The sequence below is a fragment of the Cryptomeria japonica genome, chromosome 5, assembly GCF_030272615.1.
Source record: "Cryptomeria japonica chromosome 5, Sugi_1.0, whole genome shotgun sequence".
In the NCBI taxonomy this organism is placed as follows: Eukaryota; Viridiplantae; Streptophyta; class Pinopsida; order Cupressales; family Cupressaceae; genus Cryptomeria; species Cryptomeria japonica.
In genome coordinates this window covers 271,712,845-271,731,781 of record NC_081409.1, presented here as the reverse complement: position 1 = coordinate 271,731,781, position 18,937 = coordinate 271,712,845, and the positions used below count along the sequence as shown (strand labels likewise).

Genomic DNA, 18,937 nt, shown 5'->3' with positions numbered 1-18,937 from the left:
ACGGGATATGCAAGACTATAAAAAGTCTACTATGCAGCAATATAATATCATCCCAATTGAATCAATTGAATATCAATTTCAATATGAAAACTTTGTTATGATTTTCCTCTTTTGGGCTCTCATATGGTATCAGAGAGTGATGTACACTCTTGTGCATGTCCGTGAAGAAGATAGAAGATAGTATGACCCCGAATCAAGGTTTTCTTTGAGGAGAATGTCTATATAATATGGTCTAGTGTGTGAGACATCCAATGATACAATTATCATTGTGTAGTTCGTAATTTTGAAGAATAAGAATCCATTGATTGCAGCAATAATGGTTCGGAGGAGATACATTTCCCTGCATGGTTAAGTTGTAGAGCATGGATAATTGTCTCATGGTTGGATATTAATGGTGTATGCATCTAATTCATTTGTTAGCCTTGTTTGAATGTCCTCTTATAATACATCTACAGTATTCACATTCCACCATTCGCTTGCACATCACAACTAACATTGTGTGTGTTGAAAATAGTGTGAAAAGGTCCATATTTCCACTACCATAATCAAATTCTATGTGAAATGAGTGAAGGAGATTCTTAAGATAGAGGAAGGTGGTGATCAGAATAAAATTTGAAAGTATTATTATATATTTTCTTAGTTTTTCTATATGTTAGTAAATGGCATTTTTGAAGGCCTTCAGGGCATTTTTAGCCCCTGCAACTAGTGTGCATTTTCTTTCAAATCCTTGTCTACATCTCTTGGAGACCTTTCCAATGAGATCAACAGCTTTTAATTTCGAGTCCCGTGCAGAAAGTTATGTCTAGTTGAAGTTAGGATAAAATTTTATATAGTTTTTTGAAAATTTCGTAGTTTTTAGATTTTATTATGCAATGAATAAATGTGACTATTCGACTTCGATTCTCAAGAGGTTCTTGTGACCCCTGGAATCTCATGAACTACTATATTTTTGATTTTCGAATGGAATAGATCACTTTTTGGCTTGCTTCAATTCTGTCTTATTTTATTCATCCACAACACCGCAGGTTCTCACTTAGGTGTTGTCATCCGAATCCATAATTAAAATCAGGTGATGAAGAGCTTTTTTGTTTTTACAAAGGGCAAGAGCCAATAATAATATTTATATTAATAAATATTAGAATTTACGTATACATATAGAGAAAAACAAGGAGGAGAAGAAGAGTCATACCCTCCACCTAATTGAAGCTACCCCTTAAAAAAAGTTCCCTCATAGCTTTTGAAAAATTAACAAGAAATTCTAAATCGAGGAGATACCAAGACCCATTAGAACTGAAGCTAGTCTTGATGCCACAACACCCAGGGAAGCGAATTTCTTTGCCCATAACCAGTCAGCTCCACATCGACTGGATAGGCCAGTCCACCTCCATACACGAGATGGTGAACACCTCAGGCAAAAATAAAAGCTAATTATTACCCTGCGGGAGAATGACATGAGCATTACCCTGCATATTGATACATAAAGCCATGAAGTGGGATAACATAAAGCAGAGCAGCTAAGGGAAAAGAGTTTGAGATCTATGGTGTTAATAGAGGCCATCAACACATGCAACATTAATTCCAATTCCCTATAATCATACAAACAATCCATTCTTAGACACAGACTTCATTTGAAAAATCTAGGTGGCCACCCCTCAAACATACTTTCCACAAAACCAGTCATGTCATAGAGGATGCTAGATCATGTGAAAACTCATAACCTTTAATTTGAAGCAGCTCATGCGCACACTGGCCAAATGTGAATGACACCCACCATGTCTTGGGAAAGAAAACAACCGCCAAAATATGTGAAGGTGATGAAGAGTTGGATAGACGTAGATAAGCCAACTTTAGGTGTTCTGTGATATTTTTTTGAATAAATGAGTTTTATAATGTAAAGGTGTTAAAAAATGTTGCAAAAGAAGTCATAAAGGGTGAACTGTACTAAATCAAACATCTACTATCTTCTGGGAAGATCGTCTGAATTATAATAAAATTCATTTTCAAACCATGCTTTCGAGCTCTTGGGTTCTCATGTTGGTGTGAATATTGGCAATTGAAGGAGTCGATGTTGCTTCTTAAAATTAGAAAAAGTTAAACTCTGGCATTGCAAAAGGAAGGTATCTAAAAAATTTGGCGGTTTCTTTGCTTGTGTGTAAATTCTCTTCTCAATTGGATTTTAGAGAATCATAGTTTCCCATCTTCTAAAATTGGGAAAGAGATAACCTATTGGTATTTTACAATACTCAACCCTAAACCTAAATCTATATAAACAAAACTTTCCCACCGCTTGAAAGATTTTTGCACTAGATTATTAGCATACAAAGGTTGTAGCTTCTTGTTTTGTGTTATTTTGGTGGAGTCTTCCAGTGTACTATGTAAGATGTATATTTGGATGTGGAAGTGGTTGCCTCATGGTCAAACAAGAGAACTTTCTAATGGCCTTAATCAAGAAACTGTGCAAGCTAAGTAGGAAGCTCTTTCAGGTGAAAAACCAAAAAGTAGTTAAATCTCACCTTGCAATGATGACATCGATGAAATATTTGTACTTTAGAGAGTAGAGAAATGAGATATTGAAGGTTGCAGGAAAATGGAGGTAGGAGGACACCTATCATCCTAAGCTAGCTTCTCACTCAGTGGTGATTTATTGAATGGGAAGCACCTTTCACATTTGTGTCCCTAAAAAAAGAGGAAACTTGGCATTATGTGTCCATTGAAGAAGCAAGGGGGGCTAGGTTTCTTGTGGGTGCACTTAGTATATTCACATTTGGTTGGTGATTTGTATAGCAGTTGAGGAGACAACAGAAACACTTGGGAGATGTGGAATTTTAGAGGAAATGAGCCTGATTGTGCATGGAGGATGGGAACAATTTTATGTTCTCTCATGTTGTGCAAATGGTTGCAAGTTCTACAATCAGAAGATCTATTGATGTAGTCAGTTTGGCGAGTGAGGAGGATTGGTGAAAACACATCATCAAAGTCTCTCGAAGGGTTGTGTTGAACCCTTGCAATGTTCCATTCTTGTTTTAATTAATGTAAAAGGCAAGGAATGTGGGAGAATATTACATTGGTCAGTTAGTTTTTAGTTAGTTTAGATTATTAAATAAAATAATGCTAGTAATTGGATATTTAGCTGTTAGATTCCCATATGTAGGTTTTGGAAGTTTTGTATTATAAATGAAAGGCTATAAAAAGCCTATTACACAACAGTGTAATATCATCCCAATTGAATCAACTGAATATCAATTTCAATATTAAAACTTGGATCTAGTTTTTCCCTTTTGTGCTCTCAGTATTAACCATCATGTACTAAGAAAAGAAAATAATATCAATAAACTTTTATGTATGCCATATATACTAATAACCAAATTCTTCCTTCTTCCTCCTAATAATAAGATACCAATTTAAAAGGAAAATTCAACATAGGTATTACACATATTAAAATATAGGGTAAACAATGATTAACAAAATATGTTGTAGTATTTTCCATAAGAAGTAATGTTCCTTGGCTAATCCTAGTTTGGTTTAGGTTTGCCTCTATTTCCACTAATAGTTCTTACCTTAGATTATATATGCATGAAAATATACTAGCTGATTCTAAATTTAGGCCATTTACTCCTCTAATAAGCATGTTCAAGGTCACATGAAATATATTTTTAAAAAATACTAGAATCTTTGGTCACTTACACAAGATTTGTTCTCAACCATGTGATGGACTTAAATGGTTTTAGTTGATGATTGAGATATTCAATTCCTTAGTATAGAATATTAAAAATTCTCTACAAAAACTGATTTCATAATTCTTGTGGCATTTCATATATTGATTTATTTATTTTCTAGATAAACTATTGCATTAGCGCAACACCCATCTATAATAGGAAATAAAAGGTACATAATAGTTTGACATAACATGTTCTACCCTTCCATTTTGAGAAACTCTTATCAATATAAGTATCACTAAACCTGCTCCATCATATCCTCCATGCTACAAAATCAAAGGTTTTACATGGATGTCATTGTATCTTTCACTGTATTAGTAAAATGGTGAGATGAACTAGGACCTATCTATGTGTAAAAATATGTGGAATTAACTAATCAAAGGCATAAACACACATCAATGAGACATTGTATCAAGGAGACCAATTAATAAACAAAACCAATCAATACTCTCCAATGGCATCCCATTGTCCTCTATCTTCAAGTACCTTGTAGATTTGGAGATGTGGCTCTCAACAACGTAGATCTCAAGATGACAACCTGAAGAATGAGTAGCTATTTGATATAAATGAAATGCATGATTACTATGCCATGATTAAATGAACAAGATGCTACAATTATACTATATGAAATGCTATTATGCTGGTATGCTAAATGAGAATGGTAGAATTGTAAAATTAAAGATCACTAATGTAAGATTAAAAAATCAGCCAAGGGAGAGGGAATGGATGCAAATTGAGACCATTTATAGATTTTCCAAGGCAAGAGGTGAGGTGGCAGGATTCAATGGTTGAGATTTAGCCTTAAGAGATGAACGGTGAGAGATGAAGAGGTTAGAGGGAATCAAGGAGACATGACACTTGTCATCTTTAGGAAAAGTGACATAGAGGAATTTCTAAGAGGGCCACACTTGTCCCACAAGTGAACAAGTGGCATAGAGGAAGAGGACGTGAGGCAATGATGCCATGTGTCCTCAAGAGAGGGTAACCAACCTATAGGAGGTTAGGATAAGGAAGTTGGAGAGGATAGGGTTAGTTAAAACTAAAGTTAGATTTGGTGGGTTAGGTTAGAAAGGGGTTAGGTTAGGTGGTTGAGGATTAGGAGTCATGTGACAATTTGAATTAAAAATGCAATTTTAATGGGAAGAAATAATTAAATAAAATAAATTATTAAATTTATTTATTTAATTAGAGAAAATGGAAGAAATGAATTATGATAGGAAGAATTAAAGAAATGAACTATATAAATAAATATTTCAATTTATTACTAATTAATTAAATAAATTTGTATTTAATGAATTCTCTCCAGGGCAATTTTTTAGTGTATATATTGTGTCCCTCTTTGAAGCAATGTGTTAGGGATACATTGGTTCAAAGAAAAATTCACTCGATGCCCAGTTGCTCTACATACTGATAAAAGTGTCATTTTTTTCCCTTGATAACACTGATTGTTGAGTGCTGATGTGTGTATGCCTCCTCAGGAGATGAATCAAATATTTTTTCAACTTTTAGGATTTTTTGTTGATTTTTAAAATTTTTATGATTTTTCAAAAAAAATTAATTTTTTTAACTAATTCATCTCTCGATAGAAATGATGAATTATGTTGTCGATTAATTAGATTGATCAAGTGGAAAAATACACCCTACTTAATTACCCTCCTTTTTAACCCCTTAAAAGGGTAAAAAGTGAAAAAGATTGCTCATTTGAATTCATTTGTGCATTGCGTTTGAATAAAAAATATCTCAAGCAAGATCGTGATCCCATACCATACTCATTGATTCAAGTGAGTTAGGCGATACCAACAACCTACCGCATATGGGACCCCGGTATGTACCTCAAAAAACCTCTTTCTGTTAAATTTTTAAAAAAAATTGCAATTTTTTCATGATTGAAACACAAAATATTTCGATTTAGCACATTTGAATTTAGTTTTAGCGCATCTAATTACTATTCTAGTGCATGTCTAGGCCATAATTTTAGTGCATAGGAGTGTTATGTATGTGCATAGATAGGGTTTTGTAGCGCATCTATGGATTTGGCACATATGTGTCATGTTTTAGTGCATTGATAGACTGTTTTAACGCATAGGAAAGATTAGTGCATAGAAGCACTATTTTAGCGCATAGATAATTTTTATAGCGCATTAAGTATTTTACCACATAAAAATACTATTTTAGCACATCAACATTAGAACGATGTAAAATTTGATTTTTCTCCTTGATTTTTAAATTTTTTGATTGCAACAACTTTTGTCATGTTGATTTTTGATAAAATAAATGATGATTGATTTTATGATGAATGAGAATCAATGATAGATGCTCAATGAGATTGATTGAAATCTCACCTGAGTTGATTATATTGATAGAGAAACCGATTGATCAAATGTTGATTTGCGATATGTTATGAATGTAGGAGAATTTAGGAGTACTATAGTCTCGAGAGTGATACCCAAAGACTTGGAGATTGATTTGCCATATGGTGCAGGACAATTTAGATATCATTGCTAGATGCAGATTGTCTTCTTTGGTTGAGATGCCCCAGTATAGGATTAATAGGGGATTACTGACTACATTGACAGAGAGGTAGCATAGCGACACCAACATTTTGCACTTGGCTACTGGTGAGATGATAGTCACTCCTGAGGATACCTATCAGATCCTGAAGATTCTTGTGGTCAGAGATTTGGTCCCATATGATCACACCGAGGAGGGAGGTATAGAGGCTTTGAGGTAGATTTTCGATGATGATGAGATTAGCGGTTATGAGATCCCATGGCAAGAGATGGTGGATTTTTACAAGCCATTGCCATCTATGTTATTTGGTTTTGTTGGAGATTTCCTATGTCCCAACCATAGGTTGAAGGGACTCTAAGTCAGTTGGGGATGCATTCTCAAGAGCATGATTACAGAGGGTAATTGATATGTGTGGGGTGTTGGCAACAACAATGAAAGAAAAATGAGAGGGGGAAAGTGAATCAATTTTCACCAAACTAAACAAATTAAGCACAATCTCAGATCTGATGAACTGCAACAAGAATAAAGATAAAGACAATAACAGCAACACATATAACACCATTATTTTTGACGTGGAAAACTCGGTTAAGGGAAAAACCACAATGGGAACCTACCCACAATAAGATGATACTCTACAATAGTATGTGTAAATATTACAATGGGGAATGCACATGCATTCAAGCACACTTCCTAGAGCTCACTGCTCAAAATATGATGACCCAAAAGGCTCCAACCCTCGGGGAAGGTTCACTACCTTACAATAATATTTGGACTACAATCTGAATTACATGAACTGCAAAGATAACATCTGCTCATGCCTGATGACAGTTCCAATTAAGCTCATTTGTCTGCCATCAATGAAACTTCTCATTGTAGAAGTTACAACCATCTACACAACATGAGAGAACATGAAGGTTGTCCCACCCTCCATGCAAAATGAGACACATTTCCTTCAAAGTTCCATATCTCCTCTGAGTGTGTCTAATGCCTCCTCTAGTTCTACACATGAGACACCTTTCCTTCAAAAGTTTACATCTCCTCCAAATGTATATAATTTCTCCTCAACTACTATACAAATCACCAACCAAATGTGAATACACCAATTAAATCCACAAGAAAACTAGCTCCCTCTTTCTTCTTGAAAGGACACATAGTGCCAAGCCCCCTCTTTTCTTTAAGGACATAAATGTGAAAGGTTCTTCCCATGGAATAAACCATCCCTAAGAGAGAAGCTAGCTTGGGAGATAGGTGTCCTCCTACCTCTATTTGATTCCAACCTCCAATATGTTATCTTCTCTACTCTCTAAAACACAAATATTTCATCAATGTCATCATCATGAGGTGAGTTTTCACTACTTCTCACTTTTCACCTGGAAGAGCTTCTTTCTTAGCTTGGCACATTTTCTTGATGAAGACCATTGGCTTCCTCTTCAAATCTCGTTGGAACCTTCTTCTAAAATAATCATGAAAGAGCTTAACAAGATCATCCTAAAACATAATGAGTTCAATACCTTTGAAAGTAAACTTCTTGAAAGTTCTCTTCTTTGACTACGCAACAGCCACATCCACATCCAAATATATATCTACCATAGTATAATAGAGGACTCCACCAAATTAAGATGAAACAAGAAGCTACAATATTTAATACGATAATAATCCAGTGCAAGAATCTTTCAAGTGGTAGGAAATTTTTGTTGAAATGGATTGATGGAATTTTTCTTGGAGTGGATGGATGGATCATACAATATGTAGAGAACTAAATGAATTGAAATAGAACTCAATTTTGCACAATAGAATTTTTTTTTCATTGATCACAATACAAATACGTTGATTACATGGCAAATACATATTGCAAACACAAAGATGTATTTGCAAAGGACCAACTTATGCTACAACATACAAAGCAAGTGTTATTGATTGGTCAAGAAATAAATTACAATCGCTTATGTTTAATTATAATACCCAAAGATAGTTTACATTACAAACTTGTACTATATGAAACTGAGAAGATAAGAAAATAATAAATATCAAAAACATACAAGGTGTCAACAAAAGAGACATCCAAAATGTGGACGAAAGCTTTTTCTTTAAATGAACAACTTGACAATTTGCTAATATTTGATGGCTAAAATTAATGTCTACCAGCAAGTTTTGTTTATATAGGTTTAGGTTTATGGTTGAGTGTTGTAAACCACCAATAGGAAATCTCTTTCTCAATTTGACAAGATGGGAAACTGTGATTATCTACAATCCAATTGAAAAGAGAATTTATACACATACACAAGGAAAGAAATCACCAAATTTTTCGAATGCCTCTCTTTTGCAATGTGAGATTTTAACTTTTTTTAATTTCAAGTAGCAATATTTACTTCTCTTATTGCCAATCTTCACACCAACATGAGAATTCATCTTCTTGAAACCATGGTTTGAAAATGAATTTTATTATAGTTTAGGAATTCTACCCAAACTAGAAGATAGTAGATGTTCAATTCAACAGATTTCACTCTATATGCCTTCTTTTGCAACCTTTTTTAACACCTTTACATGGCCAGCCTTAAACCACACATAATAAGAAACATGTATTAAGCCTAGAGAATGCTAGTTCACTCTGAGTGTTTAACACTTTTAAGCCTAGAAGTGTTTACTTAGTGTGACCACACACCTTAAGCAACATATTAGCCCTAGAAAATGTCAGTCAACTCTAAGTGTTTAACACTTTTAAGCCTACAAGTGTAAGCTTAGTGTGTGTTATTTAAGTCATTCCCCTTTACATTACAATACTTGTTCATTCAAAAAAAAAATCACAAAAAACCAAAAGTTGGCTTATCTACATCTTTCCAACTCTTCATCACCTTCCTCTATCTTAGGAATCTCCTTCACTCACTTCACATAGAATTTGATTATGGCAATGGAAATATAGATCTTTTCACACAATTTTCAACACACACAATGTTGTGATGTGCAAGAGAATGGTAGAATGCGAATATTGTAGATGTATTATAAGAGGGAATTTAAATAGGGCTAACAAATGATTCAGATATATACACCATTAATAGCTAGCCAAGAGACTTGTATCCATTCTCTACGACTTAATAATGCAGGAAAATGTATCTCCTATGAACCTTCAATGTTGCAATCAATGAATTCTTATTCTTCATAATTGTGAACCATACAATGATAATTGTATCATTGGAAGTCTCACATACCAGACCATATTATACTAGCGCACATGCATAGGAGTATAGGTCGAGCTCTGATACGCATATAAGAGCGCAAAAGGGGAAAAAGAGAACAAAATTTTAATATTGAAATTGATATTCAATTGATTCAATTGGGATGATAATGCATTGATATATATTAGAGTTTTTATAGTTTTTCTTTTCCTATACAAAACTTTCAAAACCTACTTACGAGAAAAACTCCTAACAACTAACTATTCAATTATTATTATTTTATTTATTAATATAAACTAATTAAAAATTAATTGACAAATGTAATGTTTTTCAACAAATATCTCATTGTAGTTTTCTTTTCTTGGCAGGACACAAACACTATTTTCAAAGACTTGGATTATGCTCGAGGTGAGCAACCTCATTATAATATTATGCATTATTTCAGTGCATCAACGAAATAGTAAATTAAATATAAATTTATTTTTCAATATTAAATAGAAGCAAAATATATAAAACAAACATGAACTTGAATATTTAATTCATTTACATCAATATTTTGTTACAATATTATTGAATTTATTACAATATTTTCATCATTTCTATTAACATTATTTATGGATCAAATATTTTCCATAAAACATGAATTCTAAGTTGTGCTAAGAAATTTATTGAAAGTTAGAACTAATTTGATCATTACAAGAGAGGGATTTTATGGTTGCTTTGTTAGAATAAAAATCACATTAAAAAATTTCGCACATATGATTCAATAATCACCTAAAAAGGCTTATTGTTTCATAATAGAGGGGTTTAGGAAATCACCCTGAACAATATTCCAACCAAAAAACACTTTCTCTAGCAACATGCCAGCCAAGGAAACAAAAAACAAACAACAAGTTTTGAAAGGCTTCTCACAACTTACCTAAAGCACCTCCTTTTACAAAAAAATGCTCCAAAAAAAGATGAGACCACAAAGGTCTCAGAAGCAACAAGTTTTGGAAGGAACCCAACAACCCCAAAAGGATGAAACACCTAGCCACACCAGAGAAGAATAAAGAAGAGCAGTCATGGAGTGGACTAGGAACCAACCCACAAAAGAAATCGTAGGAAGACAATGGATGGTCACACCCACAAAAGGATATGAAAATCACAGTAAAACCTTCCCTGGGAATTGGGCATTCCAATAGGTGACCAATATCTCTCTCTGTAGATGTTCATTTACTTGTCAAACCAGGGGACGTATACTTTAAATGGCGCAGCAAAATATATGTACTAGGAACTCATTTTGGTCAAATCTTAGCAGAAATACATACTGGAAAGAAATTCTACCTACGCTACAGGAAGGTAATGCAAAGCTCTTTAACTCAACTATGATTTGATTAAAACAGAAATCATGATAACTACAACTGAAACACAAACTATGAACTGGCCTTATGCTGCAGGAACAGGCACAGTGATGGATTCCTTGTGCTGCAGGAGCAATGTAAAGCTGAGTTTGTATAAAAACTTTAAAGATGAAAGCAAACTGAAGCTTAACAGGAAAGAACAACTAACTAACTAGCTACAGATACCTACTAAGTGGGCCCCCTTAGCAAGCATCTCCTGATTACGCAGATGCTAAACTCAGAACTTCATTGAACTTTATTCATAAAAACAGAATGATAAAGATTGTTTTGTTCATATGGAAACTAACAACAAACTCTGTCTCTCGTTAAACAAATTATGTCTTTCATTATCATATTGATTCTTACATGATATCTACTACTCTGATTCTATCTTATTCTAACTCTCCTCTCTCCTTTTTTCGCACAGGAGGAGAACTTTATTTATAAACAAGATAGCAACTAACTAACTAACTCCATCAAGGAAAGACGTGGCAGTAAAATATATCCCCGAATCAAGGAACAAACTCCATAAATGAATTTATGCATTCAACCCGATCCAGAGAGAATCTAGCGCTCCACTCTTTCCAGATTAACTGTCATTAAAATTCTTTCCCATGGTTTCGGTCAAAGAGTCCTCGCTGGAGCTCCCTCGAAGTCGTGCAGGAAATGGACTTTACTGCAAGGCCAAGATCAGCTGCGCTTGACTCGATCATTCTTCAACAACCTACGAAACAAAAGGTAACAGGCAACAGAAAAAGGCGTATGGCACATACATGATATCTATTCATTAATCACACATTTAAATCTACTTCATCATTCAAAAACTGTATACGATATACCAGTCATTTTAGGGAGTCAACGGGGCAATAAATGCAATCAAGTCAACACAATGAGCTGCAGGAATATAAAAGTATCTTGCTACAGGATATCCCAAAAAGGTTTCAACAAATTCTGAACATCCATGAAATAACAAAAGTAAAGGCATTTAAAAGTTTATCATAACATCCAAATTATGAGCATATTTTAAGCTCATCAATGGACAACAAGGAAGAACTAGTCCAAGAAGAAAATGGCTTCCCTTGAAGAAAGTTTGACACTATCAAGGAAGAAAGTAAGAAGGTAGCAGAGCCCTCTCTAATTAGATGATCACAAGGTAACCAGCCATTAGCATGAAACCACATCCAACCCACTCTTGACCACATCAAAGCTCCTTCAAAGGAAAAACCATGTTCTCCTAAACAACGAACTAATCCCAAAAAGAGTCCTCAACCATCCCCCACATCTGAACCCACCAAAGGTGAAGCAAACACCAGCCCAAAACTCTTAACACCTTCAAATGATGGGGGGAGAAGAGAGAAAATTCAAAGATATTTGAAGGTGACAACATCCTCCATCAGTAGTAGCAATCCAACACCAAAGTAGACACATAGAAAATAGAGCTATCCCTAGTTAAACACCCGCAAAGTAACCAACACTTGGAACCTATCCAAAGTCCACCCACATCAGCATAAAGAGAGCTACCACTAGGAATCATGTCACCATCCAAAAGAACAAGCAAACAAATCCCACAAACACCCATTGAAGAGAGAAACCTTAGCTAGCACCACAGCTTCAAAAGTCACCTCTATAGGGTCTCCGAAAGGAGTAAAATAACAAACACATTCACCTTCCAAGTAGAATGGGGGAGCTAAAAGACAAGATCTCTGAGTGGGAGACAAGGCTAGCACACCCAAGAGACCCATAACACCAAAGGACACCCCCTTGCCTAGCATAAAAGTCCCCCTCCAGAGGGCCATAAAAACATAGCAAAGGAGCCCAAAATAGACAATCACAAAGTTTATGTAGGAGGAACCTAGCAGCAAGGGCCACAACCTACTTCACAGTATCAACAATCATCGATTTGAACCACCAAGAATGAGCAGCTGCATTGGCGAGCAACAATGACACCCACACCCTTGGGAGCTTCACGGTTCCGCAGAACAAAGTGACGGGAAGACACCAGATGTAGAGAGGGTCGGGAAGGCACCATGAACAAGTAGGAATCTCCACAAGAACCCCACAGAAGAGAGGAATCGCTTAGCCATGGTGGTAAGATACAATGATGTGGAAAGAGGGGTAAGGACCAAGACAACCCCAAACAACCAATAAACAATACCACACCTTAATTCAACAATGACAGTAGTGAAGAAACCCTCACGAAACACAATAAGAACCATCCATGTGTTAACAAATGTCGATAGTACACATCTTATAAATACCGCGTTCAAGCTGAGCTGAAATGGAGGATTCATATAGATGGCTCTTGAGTTTTATCCATTCCAATCGTAAATAAACACATAGTCTACTTGCATTGCAATTATGGATATAAAAAGCATATTTGATCCTAAGCAATGGATAGTTAGGTTTGCCATCTGTGTGTTCTTGTCATATTATATCTTTAATCTACCACAAATGATTATCTTTAAATTGTATTGCTTACACATACACATCTAATTTGGAAAATATTGCTATAAGTCAATTGAAGAGAGCATACCCTTAAAACAACAACTTTCACTAGACATAGCATATGCAAGCTAGAATCATATGGAAGCTTGCTATTCGTCCATGTCATTTCAACCCATTTGAAATGTTTATGCACAAACCAATTAATGAATACAAATATGATATTTATGTCAAATGTGTTTAGAAGGATGTCAAATTAGCAATACTGAAATCATGATCAAGTTTGTGTAGCTTACCAAAGATCAAACAACCTAACTTTATCAATAGACTTGTACAATTAGAAATAGAATGCTCATTGAATGAAGATGTTTTGGTTTGTTTCATTTTTTTACCATATTTATAAAACATATTTTCTAATATACAATGTTCAACTAAACTTAAAGCACTAAGCCACATGAAATTCTACGATTGACTCTTCATTGATGTGAAGACATGTGGAGGTATCCATGCTTGATCATAGAGTAATGAATTATTAACATCTTATTGAAGTGTTTAATTGTTTAGGTTGCACTATACATAAAGAAACATGGTTGAATGAAAAAAAAAAACAAGAAAAAAGGGAAAAATAAATGTTTGTTTTATCAACCTTTTACACTACAACATAACATAATGAGTATAAGGTAACTACAATAGACAATTTCAAGAATGATACCAACAATAAAAATAAATATTTACATTGAAAGATGTTTACACTAAATGCCCCTCTAATGATTTAAAAAAATAAAGTTTTTTCACTTGATTCGTGGTGGAATAAAGCATCTATAAAACCCCACAAGTATTATGAACAAACTAGTTCTCATCTCTCGATAATTTGAATGCAATCTAAATTTAGTACTTTAGAGAGAGGATTTTATGTAGAAAAGAGTCTTGAAAGAAATGATGAAATAATACAAATTTTATGAATCAAAATTACCACTCAAGTAACAATAATGTCACATCAGACATTGCCCACTTCAGACTTTCCTCCATTGAGGGAAGCGAACATAGTTTTGTCTGGACTCAATAATGCCATTGGAATTTCTTGGGCTTGTTTTCCGTTTCAAAACGGGAAATGCAATCAGAATTCCTGGTAGCGTCTGTTTAGAGAAGACTATGAAATGTTTTTTTGGTTTTTTGATCTTTGATCCTGCAGACTACTATATATATGTATGTGTGGTATCATCCATTACACCAAGCATTAGTCACTCTTCATATATTCTGCTTATTCCAGAACGTCTCATTTGAACTATTTTGATATTATAGTAGGTGTGGTGCTTAGTAATTAGCATGGAGAAAGAAATGTTTATGGATTTTAGCGTGGAGATCATAAGAACCTCCATCATTAAATCGCCTGTACCCACAAAAGAATGCACGCTCAAGGGCTCCAACATAGATCTCACTGTTCCTGCCATTAGTCCGGGGCACTTCTTTGTTTACAAACGAGTGCAAGATAAGACATACCAAGAGATGGCAAGCTCGACCAAGAAGGCACTCTCTGAGACACTAATACTGTTTTATCCCGTGGCTGGAAGGTTCATCACCAGCCATAATGGTGAGCCTGAGATAGAGTGGTAAAATCAAGGAGTGCCCTTCATTGAAGCTGAAGCGGGTGCAGCCATTAAGGATCTTGATTTCTCTCAGCCAAGTTTTAGTGCTGCCAAATTGACTCCTAAGAGGCACCCTCTCCAAGGAGAATCCCCTCATTGTATTCCTGTTCTTGCTGTACAGGTAAGTAAGTAGTTACTCACAACTTACGTCCTGCAATTCCATATTGGATACAGAACAAAATTAAATAGTATTGTTGAATATTAGTGAGAATATTAAGAAGCTAAGCGACCATGATTTTTTGCAGGTGACGAGGATGAAGTGTGGAGGAATTGTAGTGGGTTGTTGTTTTGATCACAGAATAGTAGATGGAATAAGCAGCACTATTTTCTTTCAAGCATGGACGGAGGCCGCTCAAGGTCTCTCATCTTCTATTATCACGCCTTGCTTTGACCGCTCACTCATCAATCCTCGACACCCTCTCAACACCGGTGCCATTGATAGCCATTACATGGCACTGCCTTTCTCTGCTCTCTATCGCACTGATCCTCCTCCACCCCAAATTGGGCGCATCTATCATTTGGATGCTCCTACGCTTCTCCAATTACAGGCTCTGGCTAACCAAAGTCAACAAAATCCCCCTGTTGGCAAACCCATAACAAAGATGGAAGCAGTCTCTTCCTATATCTGGAAACTTTTTGCTCGAGCCCAAGCTTTGACTTCTTCAGAACCAATCAGAATTGGTATCGCGATTGACGGGCGTGCATATCTGAACCTCCCTCCTTCCTACTTCGGAAACGTGATAGCAATTCCTTTCAAGGAGAGTTATGCAGAGCACATATTAGAGCAACCATTAAGCAAGATAGCAGAAATCGTACGTAACGTTATAAGTGCTTCAGCAAACAGTGAATACTTCAGGTCCGTCGTGGATTGGGTGGAGGAGAAGAGACCAGCAGCGATGTTAGTGAGAGTTTATGGGGAGGAAGGGTCTGCCGTGGTGGTGTCGTCGGGAGTGAGGATTCCATTGTATCAATTTGACTTGGGATGTGGTAAGCCTACGTTTTCAAGTGTATATTTTCCATGGGGAGGAACAGCAGGTTATGTGATGTTGCAGGCGAGTCCCCTGGGAGATGGGAATATGGTGGTTTATATGCACATGGCTGAGAAGGACTTAGATGCTATTGAAACTGGTCCTGAGTTTTTTTTTGTGAGGGTCAGTCAGATGAATTTCTGGTAGTACTAGGGAGTTTATAGTATAAAGATCCCCGAAGGATTTGTTAGCCTAGGAGAAAATAAAAATCTGGAATCTCTGTTAGCAGCAGATAGAAAAAAGAATGGAAAGAATGGCAATCTGAATATAATTTGTATTCCAATAAAAAAACTGTACATCCAAAATAAAATAAACAAGCAGATATAAAGAGGAGGCAAAAACAGTTGTAAACTGTTATACAAAACTGCCAGAACAGAAAAACCTAATAAATAAACTAATGAAAAATTAATCTAAATAAAACTAAACCCGTGAAGAGAAATAAACCCGTGAAGAGATATTAACATCCCCCCCTTAAACTGAAGGGGTTAAGCCAAGCATTTCTCTGAACATCTCAAACTTTTCTCTGCCCAAAGTCTTGGTAAGAATATCTGCTGGTTGATCTGCAGTGGGGCAATATTTAAGGTATATGGTGCCATCTTTCACATAATGCCGAATCAAATGAAACTTTGTATTGATGTGCTTGGTGCGATCATGAAATACTGGATTTTTAGCCATTTTGATAGCAGATTGATTGTCAATAAAGAGTGGAGTTGATGAAATCTGTGGTGTCTGAAAGTCTTCAAGAATTCTTCGAAACCATAAGATTTCCCGAGTTGCTTCAAAGGCGGCCATATATTCAGCTTCGGAAGAAGAGGTAGCTGGAACAGATTGCTTTTTAGATCTCCAAGAGATGAGAGCAGATCCAAGATACATTAAATACCCGGATGTAGATTTTCCATCTGTAGAATCACCTGCATAATCGGAATCGGAATAGCCAACCAAAGAAAATTGGTTTGTCTTCGAGTATTTGAGCCCATAGTTCTGAGTACCTTGCAAATAGCAAAGAATGCGCTTGGCAGCTAACCAATGAGTTTCTCTAGGTTGTTGCATAAACCTTGAAAGAACTCCAACAGCAAAAGAAATATCCGGATGGGTAGTTGTAGCATAAATCAAACTACCAACAAGTTTCCTATAGATAGTTGCATCAACCAATGCCGAAGGGTCATCTGAAGAGAGCTTAAGATTTTGCTCCATAGGAGTACTAAGGGGTTTACAATCAGCCATGCTAAACTTATGCAAAAGTTCACCAATATATTTTTGTTGGGTGATAAATATAAAATGAGGTGTTTGAGTTACCTCAATACCCAAATAGTAATGAAGATGGCCCAAATCAGTCATATCAAAACCTTGCTTCAGTTGTTCTTTCACATTTTGAATATTATTCTCATCGGGACCAGTGATAAATAAATCATCCACATAAACAATAAGATAGACAATAATCTTATCAAGTTTTTTAACAAAAAGTGTGGCATCATCAAATCCAAAATGCTGGAAATTCAACTTTAAAAGATACTCGGTAAGTTTTTCATACCAGGCTCGAGGAGCTTGTTTCAAACCATATAATGATTTGACAAGCTTGCATACCTGATGTTCTTTTCCATTGACTGCATACCCATCTGGTTGAGTCATATAAACTGATTCTTTGAGATCACCATTTAAGAATGCCGTTTTAACATCCATTTGGTGAATTTTCCACCCATATTGTGCTGCAAGGGCCAACAAAGCATGAATGGTGGTCCATTTTGCAGTAGGTGCAAAGGTTTCATCATAATCTATCCCCTCCTTTTGAGCATAACCTTTGGCAACAAGTCGGGCTTTGTGTTTGTCAAGTGTACCATCTGCTTTATATTTATTCTTGAAAATCCACTTGCAGCCAATAGCTTTACAACCAAGTGGAGGATCAACCAACTGCCATGTGCCATTTTTCAAAAGAGCATCATACTCATCTTGCATAGCTTTCCTCCATACTGTAATATTTTTGGCTTCATTATAGGATGACGGTTCAGAGTCAATTATGAGATTGAGTTCACCAATGGCCTCCAAGTTATCTGCACTATTGGTTTGAGCTTGGAGCCTTGCTTTGTAAGAGCTTCTTGTACCTATTTTACCTATTTCATCAGGTCTTAAATCTTTCAATGTTTGTTGGACTTGTTTTGCCCATTTATGAGAAGACCTTGGTTGCACAAAAGATGTGACCATTGCATTACTAGATGTTGTATCAGTGGTTAATAGTTCAGAGAGTTCAAGCTCATCATGATGGGCTTCTTCTTGGTCATTTATTGATGGAGCAACGTGAATTATATCACTTGGAGATATAGATTCTATATGTGGAATCTCACAAGAGTTTTCTATCAAAGGAGACAAATTTGTAATTGTATCAAGCTGTTTGAATTTACATTCATCATTTTCAGCATTGTTGGAGGTTTCAACAAATACAACATCACATGTAATAAAGAAAGTTTTGTTGACTTCATCATACAACCGATATGCTTTGGAAGATTCTGAATAACCAAGAGAAATACACTTAATACTGTGATGTTGTAACTTACTTCTTTTGTCCTTGGGAATTAAAGCATAGCAAGTGGAACCAAAAATGCGAAGATGTCGAACAGAAGGAGGATATCCAAACCACACTTCATATGGAATAGATTGATGCAATGCAGATGATGGAGATCTATTACGAAGATAAACTGCAGTTCTTGCTGCTTCAGCCCAAAAATGTAATTTTATTCCTTTAAAATATAACATTGCACGGACCATATTCATGATAGTTCTATTCATTCGTTCAACAACACCGTTTTGTTGAGGAGTACCTGGAACAGTAAGATGATGTTGCATCCCATTTTGACGTAGATAGTCCTCAAAAACTAGAGAAGTAAATTCTCCACCATTATCTGTTCGAAGAGTACCAATTTGAGATTGAGCTTGTTTTTCAATCATAACACGAAACCTTTTAAAAATTTCAAAAGCTTCTGATTTTTGCTGCAAGAAATAAATCCAAGTCATGCGACTGTAATCATCAATAAACAACATGAAATA

General features: G+C 35.6%; 1 protein-coding gene across 1 annotated transcript; it reads left to right on the top strand.

Moving 5' to 3' along the window:
• Nucleotides 1-14,550: 14,550 nt before the first annotated feature.
• LOC131875866 (coniferyl alcohol acyltransferase-like) lies at nt 14,551-16,045 on the top strand. The gene is made up of 3 exons (XM_059220566.1): nt 14,551-14,815; nt 14,864-14,991; nt 15,116-16,045. Exons 1-3 carry the CDS (start codon nt 14,551-14,553, stop codon nt 16,043-16,045), a joined length of 1,323 nt encoding a protein of 440 aa, XP_059076549.1.
• The last annotated feature ends 2,892 nt before the right edge of the window (nt 16,046-18,937 follow it).

Bases quoted from the DNA above. Each gene is read 5' to 3' on its own strand.
- LOC131875866 (XM_059220566.1), top strand. From the start codon at position 14,551: ATGGAGAAAGAAATGTTTATGGATTTTAGCGTGGAGATCATAAGAACC. The intron at 14,816-14,863 runs GTGAGCCTGAGA...CCTTCATTGAAG, and splicing joins GTTCATCACCAGCCATAATG to CTGAAGCGGGTGCAGCCATT. The intron at 14,992-15,115 runs GTAAGTAAGTAG...GATTTTTTGCAG, and splicing joins TTCCTGTTCTTGCTGTACAG to GTGACGAGGATGAAGTGTGG.